Source organism: Stenella coeruleoalba (genome assembly GCF_951394435.1).
Source record: "Stenella coeruleoalba genome assembly, chromosome: 11".
NCBI classification, from domain to species: domain Eukaryota; kingdom Metazoa; phylum Chordata; class Mammalia; order Artiodactyla; family Delphinidae; genus Stenella; species Stenella coeruleoalba.
In genome coordinates this window covers 404272-425572 of record NC_137157.1, presented here as the reverse complement: position 1 = coordinate 425572, position 21301 = coordinate 404272, and the positions used below count along the sequence as shown (strand labels likewise).

General features: G+C 55.4%; 2 protein-coding genes across 4 annotated transcripts; both read right to left on the bottom strand.

Annotated features, from left to right (window-relative positions):
• Positions 1-751: 751 nt before the first annotated feature.
• On the bottom strand, positions 752-8965 carry CPT1B (carnitine palmitoyltransferase 1B). Of its 3 annotated transcripts, XM_079935971.1 has the most exons (19): positions 8915-8965; positions 8298-8475; positions 7805-7944; positions 7314-7491; positions 7000-7101; positions 6672-6809; positions 6494-6595; positions 5464-5571; positions 5304-5388; positions 4476-4671; positions 4010-4195; positions 3736-3841; positions 3522-3638; positions 2948-3112; positions 2735-2869; positions 2487-2639; positions 1831-1944; positions 1230-1322; positions 752-1091 (listed from the first exon to the last, which is right to left on the bottom strand). In XM_079935971.1, the coding sequence occupies exons 2-19, from the start codon at positions 8436-8438 to the stop codon at positions 1008-1010; spliced, it is 2343 nt and encodes a 780-aa protein (XP_079792097.1). In that variant the 5' UTR covers positions 8439-8475; positions 8915-8965; the 3' UTR covers positions 752-1007. The 3 variants fall into 3 exon arrangements, with proteins under 3 accessions (XP_079792097.1, XP_079792096.1, XP_079792098.1); XM_079935970.1 differs by lacking the exon at positions 8915-8965 and having other exon boundaries at positions 8298-8518; XM_079935972.1 differs by lacking the exon at positions 8915-8965 and having other exon boundaries at positions 6494-6571; positions 8298-8518.
• A 58-nt stretch (positions 8966-9023) lies between these two features.
• On the bottom strand, positions 9024-13500 carry CHKB (choline kinase beta). The gene is made up of 11 exons (XM_079935973.1): positions 12667-13500; positions 12365-12473; positions 11945-12058; positions 11617-11750; positions 11264-11359; positions 11017-11075; positions 10848-10929; positions 10610-10718; positions 10364-10467; positions 9988-10069; positions 9024-9842 (listed from the first exon to the last, which is right to left on the bottom strand). Exons 1-11 carry the CDS (start codon positions 12888-12890, stop codon positions 9768-9770), a joined length of 1188 nt encoding a protein of 395 aa, XP_079792099.1. The 5' UTR covers positions 12891-13500; the 3' UTR covers positions 9024-9767.
• Positions 13501-21301: the final 7801 nt, after the last annotated feature.

The window sequence follows — 21301 nt, the reverse complement described above, 5'->3', positions numbered from 1 at the left end:
TTAGCACACTGTAGCGCTTAGTAAGTATTTGCTAAATGGATTATTCAGGAGCCTGAATTCCCTGCTCCATGCTTGCCTCACTGAGTAGTGAATTCCCCGTGTGCAGGGGGTGCCTTGTTCACAGTGAATCCCCAGCACAGAGCCAAGTAGACCGTGGTTGCTCAACGAACACTGGTTCATAAGAGAAGGCCTGGGAGTGTGTCTCATTCATGTCCGGCTCTCATCGCCTACCAGAGCACATTCGTTTAGGCATGCCGCAGTAGCAATTGAGTACCTGCTTAGACTTTCCATAATAATTTTTTGTTTACTCGTAATATTATTTTAATAAAAAAGCCGACCCAAGGGAAGGAGCATCTGCCGCTCCAGATTATCTTGTGCGCCCTCTCACAGACATGACCACTTGGCACCCAGACCTCAGGCCTGGGACTGTAGCTTCTCCCTATGCCGAGGGCCTCTACAGAGCTGTGCTCCAGCCCAAGGGGGTGCAGAGGACATGTCCGTGCACAGAGGGCCCCACTCTCCAGAAGACAAACAGAAATGGGCCCAGGGAACAGGTGGACGTTCTGAAGCAAGAATTTATTCCAAGTGCGTATGTGGGTGTAGACAGCAGAGACCCACCTTTCAAAGCAGGTCAGAACCTCTCACAAATAGTCTCCAGCCCTAGACCTTCCCTTGCCACATCCCTGGCCTCAGGCCGGAGCAGGGGAAGGGCCTCCTAGTTCCCCCACCAAAAACACAGGTACTTAAGGGCTAAAACAGAATTATACAGCTTTATTTTTATTAACATCTAGCAAGAAAAAAACAAAAAGAAGATTCCCTTCTTGCTCCAGCCCTACCTCCACCACTTGAGCCCTCAGGGAGCAGCGTCTGCCCAGGGAGCACCTGCTTCCAGAGGTGTCCTTGGAGCCTGGGCACCTGTGCACGGCCACCGCTGTGCCTGCAAGCGGACCACAGGCCCCTTCCTCCACAATGTGGGGACAGAAGGGCAGCTGGCATTTCTCCAGCCCTCAGCTGTCAGCCTTGGGAACTTGGAAAAGATCAGCGATGTCCAGCAGAGCTTGGCGGATGTGGTTCCCAAAGCGCTGGGCATTCTGCGGGAGTCAAGAGCTCAGACCAACCTCCAGGTGAGCCCCCGCCCCTCTGTCCCCACAGGGAAGGATTCTTCCCCAGCCAGACATGCCCTGGGGGGCGACCCCTCCTCAGGCTGAGTGGGAGCAGGAGACACTCACTGTCTCTGAGCTTGAGAACTTGCTGGAGACGTGGAAGAAGATGGTGTTCTCACCCGCGATCATGTAGGAAACCCCGTAGCCATCATTAGCTACCTGAGGGCAGCACAAGGGGTGAAGAAGAAGAGGTGAACTGAACCTTGAGTATCTGGGAGCCAAGCTGATGTTATCCTTGCTCTGCCCACAAGATTCACAGGAAGGGCCCATCCCCAGGAAACAGTATGAAAACAGAAGAGAAGACCCCACCGGGGGTTCCAGGACCTCAGGTTCCCTCAGGAGGCCCCCCTCACGTTTGCAGGGGGTCTCTAGCTCCCCGACAAACTAGCCCACATGAGTGTCTCAGTGGGATATCTGGACTGTCTCCATAAGCCCACTTCAGAGGGTACAGAAGCCCCGGGAAGAGTCACTCCAGCAGTGGGTGTCAACATGGGTGGGGTCCCAGCCACCTTTCTTGCTGGGGTCGACAGGTACCTATCCTGTTTCCAGGCAGGGCAGGTCCAGGGCTGTGCTCCTGCCTCTGGCCTGACCTCCTCGAGGCCCTGCACTCTCCGCTGACACCCCAGCCCCTGGTCCTTCCCACCTGTCCACCTTCAAGGGCACTTACAGGGCCAAAGCCACCGCCAGCACCCAGGTGATTGGGGTACTTGTTTGGGTCAAACATGCGGATCTGGAATTGAGCAGTTTGGCTGGTGGAGAGGCGCCAGGGTTCTGAGAGCACCTGCAACAGGGAGGCCGGCAGTCAGGTGCCACGCACACCTGCGGACAGGTGCGTGAGCCTGGCACCGTCCTGGCTAAGGATGCAGAAGGGACAGGACGCAGGACCTTCCTGATTGCTGTCCGTGGTCCCCTAGTCCGTTCTCACCATCACAGCCTCTGCACAAAACCCACCATCAGGTGACCTGTCTGTCCGTCCCCTGGCTCCGCCCCCCACCCCTCCCACTGTCCCTCCCACATCCCACACTCCTGCCTCAGTGTCAATGTCCGGGCACTGGAGGTTCCCTCCACCTGGACGCCCCGGTTCCCCTGAGCCTCTGCCCTTCTCTCACAAGCGCTGCCACCACCTGACATATCATGTTTGTCTGTCCATCCCCCCTCACGCCAACAGCCACTCCACGAGGGGGAGGCTCCCGCTTGGTGCCAGTCCACAGGCCTGGGTGGCGTGTGGGCCGGGAACACTGGCCCCAGCTGTCCGGACAGAAAACAGGCCGAGACCCACCAGGAGAGGGCCTGAGGACAGAGGGCACGCCCATCAACACTGACCTCAGCCAGGAAAGGGGAGCTAACCCCCAGGAACTTGGAAACCACGTAAAGGCAGAAGAGGTGCCTGTCAATGCCAGCCCCTGTCATGGCCAGGCGGCACGCATTCTGGTGCTTCTCAGCCGCTTTCCGGAACAGATCTTGGAGGTTTGCTTTCTGGGGGCAGAAACCGAGCAGTGAAGAGTAGCCCTGACCCTACAGCAGGCAGGAGGCCGAGCGGTCACGTCAGCGCGAGGCCACGGGGGTCTCACCAGGTGGCGCCCCTGCACCATGGCCTGAACAAAGGCTGTGGACTCGCAGGTGCAGGAACGTACGGTCTCTGTCCGTCCCTCCCGGAACATCCTAGTCATCGAGGCTTCATAGGTCAGGCAGAACTTGCCTCTGTCCTACGGAACACAGAGGGATGAATCTTGCAAGTGGGCCCTGGTGCCACCCCTGCCTGCTCAGTGGCCTGGGGCTCCTACCCGGAAGTATGCCAGCTGCAGGGCGATCTGCACGAAGGCGTCAGGGCTGGTCCGGCACTTCTTGATGAGGCCTTTGCCAAAGGGCAAGAACTGGAAGCAGTACAATTCCACGTCGTCAGCCAGCGCCTTGGCCACCTGGTAGGAGCTCTCGATGACTGCCTGGCACTGCCAAGACACGGAGGGGTCAGCTGGGGGCAGAGCTCTCCAGGAGGACTCCAGGGTCACGTCCAGGAGGCCTGAGGATGTAGGCAAGGCTGGGCAGGCCTCAGTGTGCTTGACATCCTCAGAAGGAGACGCAAAGGACAAGCCAGGGGCATCAGCACAGATGCCTGGCTGGGCTTTGTCGGGGAGGAAGCACTGACAGGTACTCCCTGGACACGAGCTCACACCTCATGTCTTTCTCCAGCCCCAAAATAGTCCTGGGGTCTCTATTCTCCCTGTAGCCAGTCTGGACCATGAGACACTCTGGACCCTTACCCTGAGGGTGGGGCTGGGACAGAGGGGAGGGCCACAGGGCATCTCAGACACTTGTCACTCTCGCACACCCACCCCTGCCCCTTCTCGGCCCGCACACCTGCTCAGGAATGTCCCACTGCAGCCGCTGAGGGGGGGCCAGCGCAGGGTTGGGTGTGCCCAGACAATGCCCAGTCTCCGAGTAGCCCAGGTCGAAGCTGTCGGTGCCCAGGACAAACTGCAGGGGCAAGGTCAGGCTGAGAGGCCGTCCTTGCCCTGCTGCCCCGGTCCCCGCCCCGCCCCTGCCCTACGGGACCTCTCCCAGGACCTGCTACCTCCCAGAGGTGCCCTATGATAGGGGCGTCTGCCCACGCGTGTTCTGTGTTGAGGCCCAGCTGGCCGTTCTTGAAAGCGATGAGAGTGAAGGACTTGTCGAACCACCTGCAGCGGGCGGAGATGGGGTGGCGGTGTGGGGGCAGGGGGAGGAGCCCGGGGGCAGGGGAGGAGCCCGGGGTGGGCGGGGCAGGGGAGGACCCCCAGGTGGGCGGGGCAGGGGAGGAGCCAGGGGTGGGCGGGGTGGGGCCTGCAGTGGAGCTGGGGGTGCGGTACCTGTTGTAGCAGCTGCCGTGCAGCAAGGCCTTGCCGTAGAGGCTGAGGCTGGCCTCGTCTTCGGGGTCATAGCGGTGAGACTCCTCATCCAGAGCCACAAAGAAAGCAGCGCGCTCGATGGCATCCAGGGCAGCCTTGTTCTTGCCGGAGCTGAAGAAGGCCTGGCGCACCTGAGCCCACTCCACTCTGAGGGCAGGAGGGCAGAGTGAGCGGGGGGGCCCCTGTGGGCGTGAGGACACCTCCCAGGATCTGTGTCCCCCTTCTCCACACACCCCCACCTAGCCACCAGCAGTTAGAGGTCACAGCAGCTACCCTGCTGCCGCGCCCCTTACGACCACAGGTCCTGGTTTACGCAGAGGACGCTGGGGCCCACGCTCCTCCCTTGCTGAGGGCTCTGGCCGAGTTCCAGGGTGGCACACAGGACCCAACTCCTCTCCTCACGGCGCCTGAACCTGGGCCCCAATACCTTCCCCCTGCGGTGAGGGCCGCCAGTCTCTCCTCCCCAGGCTGGGGTGGGGAGGGGTCATCCAGGATCCTCTGGAACTGCATCTCCAGGTCCCGAGGCTTGAGCAGGCGGGAGCCCTCATAGAGCCACAACTTGAAGAAACGGCCCTTGTGGTAGACGGCTACGTGCCTGCTGTCTGTGAGGTGCTGCAGCACGTCTGTGGCAGAGGCCATGGGTGGGCTCAGGCGGGAAGGTAGGGAGCTCCTCCCTCCCCCCATGCCACTCAGGATGGCCCCCCAGCCTCACACCAGGTGACCGCATGGACCCTTCGCCTGGTGGAATCTGCTGGCACCAAGCCAGGCCCCGTGCCCTGAGCTTCGCTGTCTGTCATTTAGTGCCAACCACAGTCCCATGAGGCATTGCACAGAAGAGAAAACCAAAGCTCTAGGAAATCCCACAGACTGTCCTGGCATTAGAAATGCGGGTGCTGCTTGGCGGCCCTGGGGGCCCTGGGCGAGCCCACCCCTCCTCCTCTACAGGCTCCTTGAGCGGGGAGCTCCACTAGGCCTCCTGTTGATCTTTGCGCGGGAGACTCCCGAACTGTGAGCCCCTGCAGGGGAGGGGCTCTGACCTGGGTCTCCCAGGGTCCCAGGACTAGCACCGTGCCTGTAAACAGCAGGTGTCTAGTATCGGCCACAAACTATTTTTCGCAGCTACATGACCCTGAGACACTGAGGACGCTTGGTGACCAGCAGGCGGTAGGGCATCTGGCCGTGGTGGGCCCACAGCTGGGAGGGGGCAGCCTCCATCCTGCGGTCCCAGCGCGGGCGCCCGGCCGCGGCCTAGTACCTGTGTCCTTCCCTGGGATCCGGGTGGTGTTGAACATCCTCTCCATCTGGTAGGAGCACATGGGCACGATGCCCAGCGCCATCACCTAGGAGGACGGCCCAGCACAGCTCAGACGCAGGCCTCCTCTCCCGGTCACGCCCTCACCCCCAACCCAACTCACAGGCTTGATCTCTTCACGGTCAAGTTTACGGCGATACATGATCATGGCGTGGACAATGTTTCCCAGGCGGGCTGCCTGCACGTCAGTGTTCTTGACGAGCACTAAGTCCTACAGGGAGAGAACGGAGCCTGCAAGGAGGCTGCGACAGGTGTGCACAGTGGCATCTCTCTGTCTGGGGTGTCTTGCCCCCTTTCCCCAGTCCATCCTGCACACCCTCTGAGAACCAAGTACAAGAAGTGAAATGCATAACTACTGATCAGATAACCCCCTGCCCTGGCTTCGACCTGAGCTGCTTTTCCAAACCCATTGTATTTGTTGATGTTTTGTTTATTTTTCTTTGAGGAAGGGGTCCTGCCACTACAGAACAGCTTAAAACCTCTGGTCTAGACAAATTGCATATAGGTTTCTGGAAAGACAGCTTTGTGGAGGAGGAAAATGCCAGCATGCTACTTGAAACGTGCTTTGGAAGTGGGAGAGCAAAGAGGTGCACAGGGCAGTGGCTGGGCAGCCTCTCCCAGCTGGCTGTGCACAGTCTTGTACTAGGAGCAGGAAAAGGGTCAGTCATGTGGGATAGGGACCGACAGTGACCCCCTGAGCTCTACAAGAAACAGCTCTGGATCTGCTTAAGACACACTTAAGGAAGTTCCCTGGTAATGGCGTCAGGACGGCTGGGAAGTTGTGGCTGGAAAGCCAGCGAGGGAACAAGGAAGGAAGTGAGAGCGCCTGAGCTGGGCAGAACAGTGAGCCTGAGGAACTCTGGGAGTGACAGTATCAGCCTGTGGGGTCTACTGGGCTCTCCAGACCCTCAGTATCCCCATTGCCTGCGAGCTGCTTCCTGACTATTCTTCCAGGATATGACCACCACCCCCACCCCCGCATCTTCCCTCTCCTTCAGGCCTCACTTCAGAACCCCCACTTGCCTACAGAAACCACCACTAGGGCTCTGAACTGTCGTCCAGGTTCCTTGCCCTGAGACCAGAGCTGGGGACAGAGCTGAGCACACAGGAGCCAATGTGGCTCTAGCCCTTACCATGACATAATAGTTGCTGTTCACCATGAGGGGAGTCCTGCCTCGAAGGTAGACATACTCTTCCCACCAGTCGCTCACCTGCGGGTGGGTGGGAGGTTGGAGCTGGGGCAGAGGAGGGTGGGCTGTGAGCACCCAGGACACAGGGTGGGAGAGGGTAAGCCCGGGAGGTAGAACTCACATAATTGGCTGCCCACCATGACTTGAGTACCAGGTACTTCTGCAGCCTGGGGGCAGTCTTCTCCTGGAATTCCTTGGCCAGCGTCTCCATTCGGTAATATTCCTCGTCATCCAATAAGTGTTGCACGGATTCTAGGTACTGTCCAGCCAAGTTATTGCCCGTGTGAGGGCCAGTCAGCAAGAGCTGCCTCTGTCCTGACCTTCTTCCAAGCCCAGCCCCATTGCTCCCTCTCAAGCCGACTCTTTGTAGGGGACAGTCCCTTATGTTTGGATAAGTTCTCTGAGTCCAGCCTGCCCTGCCCACTGGGATGTCTGACCCAGGCCCTCACCCGATGAATCGTGGCTGACACGCTGGGCACGGGCAACTTGGGCAGAGATGTCTGGAAGCTGTAGAGCATGGGCCGCTGGCCGGACAGAAGGCGGACACACATCTGGGGGTACAGAGTGGAGAATGTTGAGGGGGAAGCTGGGGGAAAGAATGGAAACTAGCAAACACTGGAGGGGTACCCCAGACCCTCAAAACCGGGACAAACCCCGCCAGGCACCAGTGCCCCGCCTGGCTGTCCCCTCCAGCTCAGAACCCAAAGTGAGGCCCTGGGGTCTCAAACCCGATGCCTGGACCCCTCCACCAGCTTCTGCTCACAGCCCAGACTCTGGTGAAGTGGCTGATCTGGCCGTGCATCTCAAACAGCCAACCGTGGTAGGAAAGCAGCAGTTTCAGGGTTTGGCGGAAGAAGAGGATGCCCGTCATCCAGACCCCCGTGGAGAAGATGGCCATGCTGAGAAGTGTCCGCGTCTGTGGGCTCCGGTAGGGGCCACATCTATCAGAGAAGGGGAGAGGACTGCAGGGGGGTCCACTTGAGACCAACCTCAGGGAGATTCTGACTCTGCAGTCCTGATGTACGTGAGCCATCTCGGGGGAGGCACCAAGGGAGGAAAAACTCCCCGGACACACTCACATCTGAGCCTCTGAGTGCGTCACACTCGAAGTCACAGAAGTAGGGTCTGAGATGGTGGTCGCCCCCCGGGAGGGCTGCCCCTATTACCTCCAATGGCTGTTGTCCTGTAACTGCCCAGCTCAGGAACCTTGGCCTTGGAGCCCACCCAGCCCTTTCTCATGGCCCCACTTCTTACCCCTCAGGAAGCCATCTCTGGATAAAACAGACCAGCCCCATGGAGATGTCCACGTTGCAGTAGGAGGAACCCAGTGTCGTCATGACGACGAACAGCCAGCTGGTGGGGCTGCCAGGGTACACACCCCTGAGGATGCCATTCTGTGGGCAAAAACAGGAATGCTCACAGAGCAAGGACTGGGGTAAGCAGGCACCTATGAAGTCTTTGCCTGTTTTCACTTCTCCTTCACGTCTGGTGGACCCCCCTCCACACTCCCACACCTGCAGCACCTGATTACTGTGTCCCACTGACACTTCATGCACACCCATCTCCTCTCCACGCCTTGAGCACCCCTCTGGTTTCTGCACTGCTGGAGCCTGTCACTCCACAGAGCTGTCAGCCGAGATGGGGGTGGAGGACCTTGACAATGGGCAGCAGCTGACACCTAGCCTCTGCCTCCCTGGAAGGCTCGATTCTGCACCTGCTGGAAGAGACCAGAACCACCTGCGCCCACCTTGATGCGAATCAGGCGTTTCTTCCAGGAGTTTATGCCGGACAGGTAGATGTGTTTTAGGGCCTCCCGACTGAGCCGGAAGTCGACCCCCTCTGGCGTCACCGTGAACTGGAAGGCCACAGCCTGGTGCGCTTCCGCCATCCTGTGGGTTGCTGGGCACCTGGGAGTTGCTGGGCACCTGGGAGGTGGCAGGAGGGTGTGCGGGCAGCTCGGCCGCCCGCGTCGAGGCCCCGCCCCCGGGCACTGGCCGCGCCCCCAGCCCGCCTCCCTCCCCTTCCGCCCTGGGTCGGCCACCCGCAGCGCCGAGGCCCCACCCCTGGCCCCCCAGCCTCGCCAACCGCCGCAGAACCTTCGTGCGATGGTGCGGGGGTCGCAAGGGGGTCAGGGCCTTGAAAACGTCAGGAATCCCGAGGACAGTGTAGGGCGGCCTCGGGGTGGGGGCTAGAGGGGCCCCGGAAGCGGAGTCGGTCTGGTCTGGAGTGAGGCGGGGTCTGCGTACCCCCAGCGCTGCCACGTGGGACCCTGGCACCAGCCTCAACCCCCCTCCCCCGCCCCACTTGCCGGCTCAGAGCCCTGGGCCAGGCCGGCAGCCCAGAGCCACCCCCAACTCCACTCACGGCTCGGGTGTGCTCCTGTCCGCTTGTGGGGACAGTCACTGTGGCCTGTGTCCCCACGTCCTTCAGGCCTGGCCACCTAAGTCCCGCCCTCACCGGGAACCTGACACCCACTCCCAAATTTGGGTTGAGAGAACAGTTGGGGATTGGCAACCAGAATCTCCCCGGCTCCGAGGCGAGAATCAGGAGTGGGGGGGAGCCGGGTTTCTGCAAGATGAAGATGGCTCAAAGGTCTGAGAGCCTGGGGCGCCCAACGGGTCTCACGTGAGGATGGTGGCATTAGAGCTAAAAATAGCCGAATGTAGGGAAAAGGTCACCAGTGTGTCAGCTGTGCCTCCTGTTCCCTGATCGCCAGCGCTCAGGGTTGGGCAGCCCCACCCCGGGGCCCTCTTTGTACCCCGTAACTCCCCACTGCCCGACCCAAGTCCTCTGAGTATTTATCACTTCTAAGCTGGAGCCGGGGTGGGGCACAGCAGAATGGACCCCTAACCACTTTCAAGCCCAGATCACCCAACAGCCACGCTTTTCAGGAGAGGAAACTGAGGCTCCTAGCAGTGGCCCCTTTGTCAATCTGTGTGCAGTCCTTGGTCGGTACTTGCCGCCGCACCCAAGCAGGGTTAGGACGGTGTGAAGGAAGAAGCTAGTTTATTGTCTTAAGGTACACATCCCAGGGCTTCTGCCCACTTGCCTGCGGTGGGGACCTGCTCAAACTCGGGGGGTGAGGGGGAAGGTCAGCCTCCTTAACCCCAGTCTCACTCGGGCTCAGCCCAGTCCCCAGGGCCTCCCCTTTGTCCCTCCCTCCAAGGTCCTGCCCTGGAGGCTCCAGGAGAAATCCAAGGAGTTGGGATGTGGAGAGTCAGGATGAGGGGTGGAAGCTGGTCAGCTCTCCCTTCTGCTGGAAGTAGAACTGGAACCGAGACTGGGCGTACTCCTAAGGAAGGAAACCCGCGCACTGGTGAAAAGGGGTGGGACTAGCACCCCACACCCCCCTCAGTCTGCCCACAGCTGGCCTAGAGGGTCCAAGGCCTCTGCTGCGCCCCGTCCCCACACCTAACTCACCCAACCTGGTTACTTACCAAGTAACCAAATTCTATAGTGGACATGGATGCCTGGAGGATGGACCAGAGACCCCAGAAGAAATGAGATGCCAGAGCATACCTGAGGGGGAGCAGGAAAAGGGGGGTTCAGAGCACATTTGGCACTGCCTGAACCCCCTCCTCCAGGCTGGTCAAGCCCCAAAGCTCTAACTTCTCCCCTATCGTCTTAACCCCTACCCTGTCCTGACTCTTCCCACTCTCAAACTGTTCTTCCCCATCAGCCTCAGACCTCATCCCCACTTCCTGCCCCCACTCTGCACTGACCCCTAACCTGCAGCCCAGTGAGTCTACCTGCCACATTCCCCCCCTTGCCTCTGCACCCTGCTCCACCCCTGCCCCACACGTCTTTCCTCACCTATTAGCCTCTGCCAGCAAATCTGCTTCCAGTTTCCTCTGCTCCTCTTGGGAGATGGTCTCACCTTTCTTTACCTCTGCCAGGTAGTGGCGAATAAAATGGAGCTGAAATCAAAAGACAAGAGTCAGGAAATGGGGGGACTGGGGAGCATTTCCCAGTTAACACCCTTGCTCGCCATTCCTTCCAGACTTCAACCTCCTTCTCCCTTCTAAGCCAGGTCCTGCTCCCAGCTTCTGGCCCACATACCTGCTGTCCCCGGGTGGGGTAGTTTGCAGGCTGCGCTTTGTAGAAAGGCCACTCCTCATGAGTGTAATCGTAAACCCACTCACAAAAATGGTTCCCAATGTCAAAGCCCCTGAGGGAATAAGGTGGACACTCAGTCCCCAAATACGCTGGGCAGCTGGGATGCAGAGATGAAGGCCTGGTCTGCTTTTCCAGGGCACTGTGGGAACAGACCCATGGGAGGCCATCCTCTTACCCTCACCTGTAGTTATAACTGCTGTACTCGAAGTCGACCAGCATGAGGCCGTCAACGTTTTCTGGCTCTGAGAGCAGTAAGATGTTCCCTGGAGAAATGTGGTGAGGTTCTGGTCACTCCAGGGTCCTCTGGCCCCCCTCACCTGAGGTTGGGAGACTCAGATGCCTTCTCCTACCTTCCTGGATGTCATTGTGGCAAAAGACCACTGGTGATGGGGTAGAGTCTAGCAACTTCCTGCAGGGGAACACGGGCATGGGTCCTGAGCAGGAGTGACGAAAGGAGGGTCAGAGGCACGCGCATGGGCGAGGCCCTGACCCCAGCCTTCAGCAAATCCTGGGTAGGACCCCACTAGGTGCCTGGCACATCTCCTGTGCTCTTCTGTCCCCACCCCCCCACCCCTGCCCCATCCTGCCTGCCCTCACCTGAGGCTGCCCATCTCGTCCTGCAAGCTGTACATCTCCAGCAGGTTCATCTGGGGGAGGCCAGTGGTGGGTAGGTCCTGGATCTGCTTTAAATACCTGAAGCCCCAAGAACAGGATATACTCACTCTGCTATCCCTCCCCTCTGTCCTACCCGTTCGGTCACCGAATGACTTGTCTGGCAATCATTTGGAAGCCTGTTGTGTGAGAAACCATGCTAGACAGTGGGACACTTGATCCCCTCAGCTGGAGAGGTAGACAGAGCACTAGATGCATTCAGTCACACCCCAGCCTAGTAACTGCCAACATGAGGGTTCGGCCTATGTGCAGGAGCCCTGAGGAGGCCCCCGACTCACCGCTCCATGGTCCCAAATAGCCAGTGGGGCTCCTTAGTGAAAGGCATTTCCATGCCATGGAACTGGGCCATCTTCGTGGCGATGGCTGCAGACAACACGGGCTCTCGAAGCTCATGCGTCTTCAGTGGCCTGCTCTGCACCCAGGAACCTATCAGGGTGGTGAAGGGGCTGGGGCAGGAGGGGGGAAGGGTGGGGCAACGGAGGTGGGGGAAGTCAGGGCTTGGGGAAAATTCCCTACCTGGGGTGAGGGATGTGAAAGCAGACATTGGGAAGGGGAATAGGGGCTGGGGAAGGAGATGCTTCGGGGAGGTCGGGGCCGGGCTCGTACTGGGATGTACTGTTCCAGCCGGCCCTCTGGAAAGACTCCGTAGAGCTGGGGCCCCAGTGACCGCTCTGCAAGGATGGCGAACATCACACTTTCAAGGACCAAGGAGTCCACTCCCTTAAGAAAAACAGACAGCGAAGGGACCACGGTCACAAGGGGCCAGAGGCAAAGTGGCGCTGACAAACCCGCGGGTCTTCTTGCTCCTCCCCCCACATCTGGTTCTATCTGGTTCTATTTGGTTGGTTCTATCCGGACTTCCTGTTCTATTGCCCGGGGGCTCCAGAGCGCAGGCGTTAGTATCACAATGGACAAAATACTTAGCTCCTAAGGCTCAGTGTCCTCAACTGCTTAGTGGGGACCATACCACCTGCCACACTTGGGTGAGAGGACCTGAGGCCACTGCGGCCTTCACTCCCTGCTCACCTGCAGGATGGCCCCGTACAGCCGCAGCAGCACCTCCCGGGGCTCCTCGCCAACGCGGGGCAGGTGGTCAGGCAGCGAGCAGCGGAAGAGCAGGTTACTGAGGCCTCCGCTGCAGACCCACAGCAGGGCGCGCTCAGCCCGCCATCCGCTCCACCGGCCCGGCGTCCAGCCCCCGCGCCCCCCCGTAGCTCCCGGCCCTGCCCCGCCCCGCCCCCGGCCCAGGAACGCTGAGTGTCCCGAGGGCCCGAGCCTAAGCCTGACCCCGGCCCGCGCACAAGAGGGGCTGACCCCTGACCTCCCACCTCACGGGGTCAACCCTCAGCTCCTCCGGCCGTACTCGGCGCCAGGCCCCGCCCAAGTACTCCCGGCACCACTGGTAGGCTCGGCGCTCGGCGTCTCGCGACCGCGCCGAGCCGCGCCTCCGGCTCGGGGCCGCGTCGGGGCACATAGCCTGCCGCAAGCTGCCCTTGGCCAGGCGGCCTCCAACAGCCCCGCCTCTGGCCACATCTGTCCCCTCAGCCGCCATGGCTCGGGCTTGACTCGGCCAACGCCCCGCCGCGCACAGACCCTTCGGGCGCGCTCGGCTCCTTCCGGCTGCGCTCGGCTCCGCTTCCGGCCAGCCTGCGCTGCTCGGGTCGTACTCGGGTCTCCTTGGCTCTATTCGGCTCTTTGCGGCGCCGCTCGGCTGTCTCGGAGACCCTCGTCCGGGTGCTAGTTCCGAAGGCTGTGCCCCGCCCCTGCTCAGAGCAAAGGCCAATGGCCTCTCTCTCTTGGCGGGGCCGCTCGAAAAGACAGTGCTGTTTGGACCTTAACCCGGAAGCAGGAAATGGTTCGGGCCAATCAGAAGCGTCCTGAGCGGTAGGGCCCACGGCGCAGTGGCGTGTCACGTGAGCGAACCACGTGGGCGGGTGGCGCGTACCGGGCTGAGAAGCCGGTCCGGCGCCTAAAGGCGGTGTCACCGGGAAAGTGCTCGTGAGTCGAGGTGGGCCTTCGTCAGGACCTGGGAGCGGACAGGGCAGCGCGGGCAGCGGCGGCGGCAGCCCCTCACTGTACAGATTTGGCCCCCGGGGCAGTTGGGCAAGGAAGAGGGCCGTTGAATGAGTGTGGCGAGTCCTGAGTGTGGGGGAAAGGGAGAGAGTGTGTGTGTGGGGCTCACATCTAGGGGGTGGGGAGTGTGGGGCACCTGGTAGGTGCCGAATAAACATTTGTTGATGCGTAACCTTAAATCCCTCCTCACCGCTGAGACTCCCTTGTCAGTTGAAGCCCGCCGCTGGAGGAGGCTATTGTTACCCTGCTTGAAACCACTGTCTTCATGTCCTGCTCCACTACCCCTCTTGCCTCCGGACCTAAAATCAAGCCCAGGAGGAGAGGCTCACAGCTTGGAGCAGGCACCTGGGGCTGCATCACGTCTCCTTGTCCCACCGCAGCAGTTTGAAATGCCTCCTTGCATTTCTTCTGCCCCATGCTGGAGTGGCGACCAGGAAGACTTGATCCACGGGGATCTGTGGCGCTGTTGGACCATGGTGTTCTTTGGGGTGAAGTAGATGAACAGCTGACCTGAGTGGTGTTTGATTTGAATAACGAGAAAAAAATCAAGAATTGGTGATCAGAAAGCAAATGTCAGTCACTGCAATGGGAAATCATGATCCCTCACTCTGTATTTAAATCTGAGCCAGTTCTGAGACCTGGAGTCCACTGGTTGAAAGGGAGGCTTGGTCTCTTATAGAAAGGATCCTACAGTGCCACCATAAGTACGTAAAAAAATATTCCTCTAATCTTTCCCCAAAGGGACCCAGCACCTCTTAACAAAGTAACACATTTACTTTGGAAAAGGGACTATCCAGACCTTTCAAGGGCTGTTGGATACAAGATCTGAGGTGACACGTGTGCCAGGGTATATGAAGCGTCATGAGTCACTGGTTTGAGTGGAGGCTGTGGAAGTCAGATGATAAACAGAGTCCTGACCCAAGTGTTGAGGTCACTCCAGTACGTACTTGGGGTAATTATACCTAGCGGTGGGGAGAGCCTGTACATTGATCCCTGATCTGTGGAATAAGAAGAGTCATGGTAGGAAGAGCGAAGTGGAAGCCTCTGAAACTCCCCACCCTCTCCAATGCTGCATTCCATGTGGGATTGCAGAGATTGCTTACTCTCAAAGACATAAATCCCTACTACATCACCTTCAATTCACCTGCGTGGCCCCTGCAGAATCCAGATGGATTCAAGCAAATGGTGGTGGACTACCACAAACTTAGCCAGTTAGCATCCCTAATCACAGCAGCTGTGTCAGGTGAGGTATCTGTACTGGAACTGATTAATGCACCTCTGGCACCTGATAATGCAATGGATGTGGTGAACATTCCTTTCCATTTCCAGTAGTAAAGAGTAAGTTTCCAAAAGCAGTTCACTTTTATATGGGAAGGACAGCCAAACGTATACATTGTCTTACTTCAAGTCTGTTTTAAGTCATGCTTTCTGTCACAGTGTAATCGTTGAGACCTTGATCATCTGGACATTCTCCATAAAACTGTTGAAATTATGCTAATTGGACACGGTGAGGAAGAAAGTGACAAGTGCTCTGTCCCTGGTAAGACAGTGCATGTCAGAGGATGAGAGATAAACCCTCAGAAGTTCTGGGGCCTGTCATCAGTGAAGTTTCCAGGGGTGCAGTGTTGTAGGGCAAACCAGGCTGTCACCTCTGAGATAAGGGCAAGTTGCTGCATCTTGCATCCCTAACATGAAAAATGAGGCCTACCACTCCATGCACCTCTGGATTTTGGAGTCAGCATGTACCACCCTTGGGAATACTGTCTGACCCATTTATCGGGTGGCTTGGAAGACTGCTGGTTTTGAATGGGGCCCAGAGCAAAGGAGGGCTCTGGTGAAGATCCACGCTGGAGGATGGGTTCCCCTGTCTCTCAATAGAACCAATGGGTTGTGGCTTGTGTGTGGCAGAGAGGGACCCTGTGCAGCACCTGTGGTGGGCTCCGACGGGAGATTTGGAGTGCCCACCCCTAGGGTTCTGAAGCAAGACCATGCCAGCTACAGAGAAGAGCTACTCACCAACTGAAAGCAGCTTCTGACACGCTATGGGGCCCAATTAGAGACTGGGCGCCTGATTATGGGGCATCAAATGATCATGTGACCAAACCTGCCTGTCCTAAACTAGATACTGGCAAATCCACCAGGCTCAGTAGCAATTCATTGCCCAATGAAAAAGGTTTGGACCCCAGTCTGTCCAGAGAGTACTGGTCATTTATAGGAAGAGGTGGCTGTGGCCCGCACGTCTCCCACCTTGTTGTACCAGTGCTTCTTAGCAGACAGGAAGAAAAATTTAGGTCTGGCTCACAGACGGGTCAGCTCGATGTGTTGGTATGAGCTGAAAATGAAGTACTGCTGCGCTACCATCCCACTTCAGGTGGCTCTGAACGACAGTAATGAAGAGAATTCTTCCAGAGACCAAAGCTTTGAGCAGTACACTTGGATACTCACTTCGTAGGGAGGGAAGGGAGTGGACAGAATAGTGGCCTAAGGAAGGTGAGCACATAAACTTCTGGGTTGAGACAGATGCCTTGCTCGTTGGTCAGGGACTGGCAAGAGCGAGAGGGGATACTGGAGACAAGGAGGTCTGGGAAAGGAGATGGACCTGTAGCACTGGCCACAAGTGTGTGTATCTTTGTGCCTCATGTTCATACCCACTGCACAGGGGTCACTGGGTAACAAATTGGATGGATAGATGTCAGTCAGCTTCTGTCCTTGGCTACACTTGTGCTTGTAAGGTGAGGCCATGAATGGAGTTGTCATGGTGGCAAGCTATGCCCACCAACACAGGCTCTTTCTTATCAAGGCTTATCTAATTATTACTGCCTATGAATTTCTGACCTGTTAGCAGTCTTAGTGCTGAGCTCCTGATATGGTACCATCCCTAGATGACTTGGTGACAGGTTCGTTACAGCAGATCCTTTCCACCCAGGAGAGAGATTGATTCATCTTTACTGGAATTGATACCTGCTCTGGATATGAGTTTGCCTTCCCTATCCACAAGGTCTTAGAGTAGCATTACTATCTAGAAGCTTAGAGAATGCTCGATTTACCAACACGGGATCATGTATAACATTACCTTGGACCAAGAAACTCATTTTACAGTGAAAAAGGTACAGCAATGTATAGATTGCTGTGGGCTGTACCGCTTCTGTGATACCCTGTATTACCTACGAGCAGCCTAGAGCTCTGCTGGATTAGACCCCCTGGTTCCCAGGTAGGGAACACTTCCACAAGGGAGCTTCCACTGATTCCAGGGAAGGACTCCTCCACTGAACCAGAATCTGCAAATTCCACCAGGTCACTTTGAGCTCCTTGTGCCGGTGAACCAGCAGGCAAAGAAGGAGGGGATCGTAGGTCCCGATTATTAGAGGTAGATACTTAGTGGGGCAATCAGGAGTTGGTCTAGCGTGGAGGACTCGCCTGGTTCTGTCTGGTTGCTTCCATGCCAAGTGATAAGAGCAGCCACAACCTGCCAAGGGCTCAGAGCCTTCGGGGATGGAGGTCTCGTAACCTGACCAGGAGAGCCACGTGGACCGGCTGAAATGCTGGCCGACAGTGAGGGAAACCTAGAATGGGCAGAGGAGAAGGGACATGACCAATATTAGCTACAGCCTCAGGAGCAGGTGTGGCAGTGGGGACTGTATTTGTTCTACTGACACTCTTATATTAAGGCTTTTGTAAAGGTCATGACCTTCGAGACTTCACCTCAAAGAATCACGGCAGCGTGGACTTAACGTGGTGCCTGCGTAGACTGTGGGATACAAGAGCTGGTGTCTTGAATGATGCCCTCAGCACACCTTTAATTGCAGTGGACTTACAGAGATGCATCTCTGGCACCTGCTGTGTGTCTTTGAACTTCCTGCCCCAGGCCTTCTCTGATACCACAGGAGCCTACCTGGCCTGCTCACCAGCACAGCCTAGGTCTCTGGGGGGCAACTCAGGGCCTGGAGACAGGAGTCAGTGGAGGAATGGTTGGACAATCCTAAGAGGTATTCTGTACACTTCTCAGGAGGTCCTGCTGAAGTGAAGGCGTTGTTACCCAGAGCAGTAACCTAAGGAGCACACGCCTACGTTTCGATTCCTCCTTTCCTGTCCCACTCTTTTCCTCCTTCATCTCTGTGTTTCATGGAATCACTTCCTGAACAAACCACTTATACCCAAGTCTTTGGGTGTGAAATCACTGTCACTGTGCTGAAATGATGGTGTCACCAGGGCTGCACTTCCTCAGAAGTTCTAAGGGAGAATCCATTCCTTGTCTTTTCTGGAGGCTGCAAGCATTCCTGAGCACGTGGCTGCATCACTCCAGTCTCTGCTCCGTGGTCAACACTGCTCCCACCTCTTCTGTCTGTGTAATCTCCCTCTAGCTCTCTCTCTTTTTTTAAAAAAAAATAAATTTATTTATTTATGGCTGCATTAGGTCTTCGTTGCTGCGTGCGGGCTTTCTCTAGTTGCGACGAGTGGGGGCTACTCTTTGTTGTGGTGCGAGGGTTTCTCATTGCGGTGGCTTCTCTTGTTGTGGAGCAGGGGCTCTAGGCACGTGGGCTTTAGTAGTTGTGGCACGCGGGCTTCAGTAGTTGTGGCTCATGGGCTCTAGAGCGCAGGCTCAGTAGTTGTGGCACACGGATTTAGTTACTCTGCGGCATGTGGGATCTTCCCAGACCAGGGATCGAACCCGTGTCCCCTGCACCTGCAGGTGGATTCTTAACCACCGAGCCACCAGGGAAACCCTCCCTCTAGCTCTCTTATAAACACACTGTGATCATATTCAGGGCCAACCTGGATAATCCAGGATAATCTCATCTCAAAATCCTTAATTAAATCAAACCTGCAAAGATCCTTTTTCCAAATAAGGTAACATTTACAGGTTCCAAGCATTAGGATGTGACTCTCTCTTGGGGGATCATTTTCCTGTCCTGCCACAGTCACTACTTCTTTCCCTCACAGCTGTTGTCTCATCATTCCATTGTGTCCTAGACTTGAATATTGGAGATGAAAATTTCTGAGTCCAGACTAATTTTTCTCCCTTGGACAGGATTTGATTTTTCTGACTGAACACTTGAAGAAGTATGGTATGTGCATGAGGGAATGATTTATTTATTCATTTAAAATGATAATAAGCCCTCAACATGTCAACATAAATAATATCTTACAAAAGTAACTATTTTATAAAATAAAACTTTGATGAGAACAGTGGCATTGTTTTTTACATTTTTGCAAGTTTCTTCAGTGTCTGCTTAACTGGAGATGGCTGGTTCTTGTACCTGCTTCTGCAGTCAGTCTCTTCCATGTGTTGTTTTGGTTGAAACATGAAGAAAACCCAGCCTGACTTAGATTTGTAGTTGGAAGCAAACAATAGCTTTTTCAGATAATTGTGGATCTTCGTTGATACTACACCAAGAGTTGACAAGAGGTAGTTTCTTAGAGGTTAGTTGCAATTTGGAACTTGAAACCATATCAATGAACTTTTTTGTCTTTTTTTTTTTAGAAAAAATTTTTAATAAATTTATTTATTTATCTTTTTATTTTTGGCTGCATTGGGTCTTCATTGCTGCACACGGGCTTTCTCTAGTTGCAGCAAGTGGGTGCTACTCTTCGTTGCAGTGCACGGGCTTCTCATTGCGGTGGCTTCTCTTGTTGTGGAGTACGGGCTCTAGGCACACAGGCTTCCGTAGTTGTGGTGCACGGGCTCAATAGTTGTGGCTCACGGGCTCTAGAGCGCAGGCTCAGTAGTTGTGGCGCACGGGCTTACTTGCTCCGTGGCATGTGGGATCTTCCTGGACCAGGGCTCGAACCCGTGTCCCCTGCATTGGCAGGTGGATTCTTAACCACTGCGCCACCAGGGATGTCCCATTTTTCGTCTTCTGCTACATCAAAATCTATTGCTCGGTCTTGCATGCAGAATGGGTCTTTTAGTTATGCATAATTTTAAAACATCATGCATTCATTTGTCATTTGGAAAATACTGGTTCCTTGAGTTATATAGATCTTCCAAATTTTGACAGATTTTATTATATAATATTTTAAAAATCACACTTGTTAATGTCACCACCAATCTCATCAGAAAAATATTTAAATATTGAGAAACTTTAAGCTCATGATGATAGACACACGTTTTCCAAAAATCTAAGTTTTGCTTAAAAGCACAAATTTTATCATTGGCTACAAATACTATCAGTTGTTTTCCATGAAGTGACACACTCACTTTATTCATTTTTGAGAAAGTGTTTGCCAAACACCCAAGTCAGAATAACCATAGTTTGTCAATTTTCTTTCAAGTAAAAATAGTGTTTCGTGGAGGGATGTCTGCAACATGGCAAATTGAGACCTTCCCTTTGTCTCTCCCCTTCAATCTACAACCAGTAAAACATTCACAATGCTAAAAGGGTGCCTCTGCCCCATACACTAGGGTGCTGGAGAATTCCACACTTCTGTACATCTGAAGGTGGGTGGACTGGAGCCCGTAGAGGAGGTGGAACTGGGGGAACAGTGGGGTGGTGCCTGCAGTCCTGGATTCCCACCTGCAGCAGCTGAGCCTGCAGCCCCAGAGAACTTGGCAGTAGCAGGGGCGGTGACGCACGTGACTCCATCGCCCCAGCCACCATGGCAGCCATGAGGCCTGGGATCCCATCCCTTCAGCTGCAGAGGGGCCCATGACTCCCCCGACCCTGCAGTGACAGAGCCTGTGCACCTTACAGTGGACATGACAGGGACACCTGTGCAACATTGGCTCCCCCTACCCAAACCCTCCCCCGGCGGTGGCAGAGCCTGCGGCCCACGGGATCCCAGGCAAAATGGAAGAGCCCACTCTCCTGGTGCCCCAGGAAGCAGTAATAGCCACGCTGGCAGCAGCAAGATACCAGTGACTCCAGAGGTACAAGAAGTGATCGTGAGGGCACAGGGCGACACCCCTGGCAGAGGCAGTGGAGGGTGGAAAGTGCTGACTCTCAAATATAACAAGAGGCAGCGCAGACTCAAGCAGAACGCTGTTTGCCACTTCACATGCACTGGCAGAGGAACAACTTGTCAAGCACCACGAAGAACCACGATAACACTGTACCACAAAAAGGAAATGACAGTTCTCCAGAAACCAAACTTAAAATCATGGAATATTGTGATCTAACTGATAGAGAATTCAAAATAGCTGTCATGAAGAAAATCAGTGAGCTGCAAGAAAACTCGTAAAGGTAGTTAAATGGGCTCAGGAAGAAAATTAATGAACTGAAGGAATACTTTACCAAAGAGATTGAAACTCTAAAAAGAAACCAAACAGAAATTCTGGAGCTGAAGAACTCAATAGATGAGATGAAGGATGCATTAGAAAGAATTGGAAATAGAGCAGACCATATGGAAGAGAGAAAGAGCAAAAACAGAAATCTAGAAATGATACAAATATAAGAGGCAAGAGAAATAAAATATTTTTAAAATGATAAAATTCTTTTTTTTTGAGGCAAGGAATACAACTTTATTCGGAAAGCCAGCAGACTGAGAAGATGGCAGACTAGTGTCTCAAAATAACCATCTTATTGGGGTCTGGACACCAGTTTCTTTTATAGAATCAGAGAGGGAAGTAAAGTAACAAGGGCAAACATCTGGAATGGCCAGCCTTGGACGTGTTAATTTCTTCTCTCTTGCAGCCATTCACAGGTGGGCAGGGTTCCCTGAGGCAGGCCATTATGTATGATTATAATAACAAAAGCAATGAAGAGCAAAGGCTAAAGTCAAAGAAACAGATCCAACATGGAGTGAAAATTGGCTCTTCCCTGTTATGGATATACAAGTCCATGAAGTTAAGAGAACACCTAATTACCTCAATGCAAAAAGACCTTCTCTAAGACACATTATATTAAAATTGTCAAAAGTCAATAACAAAGAATTTTGAAGGTAGCTGGGGAA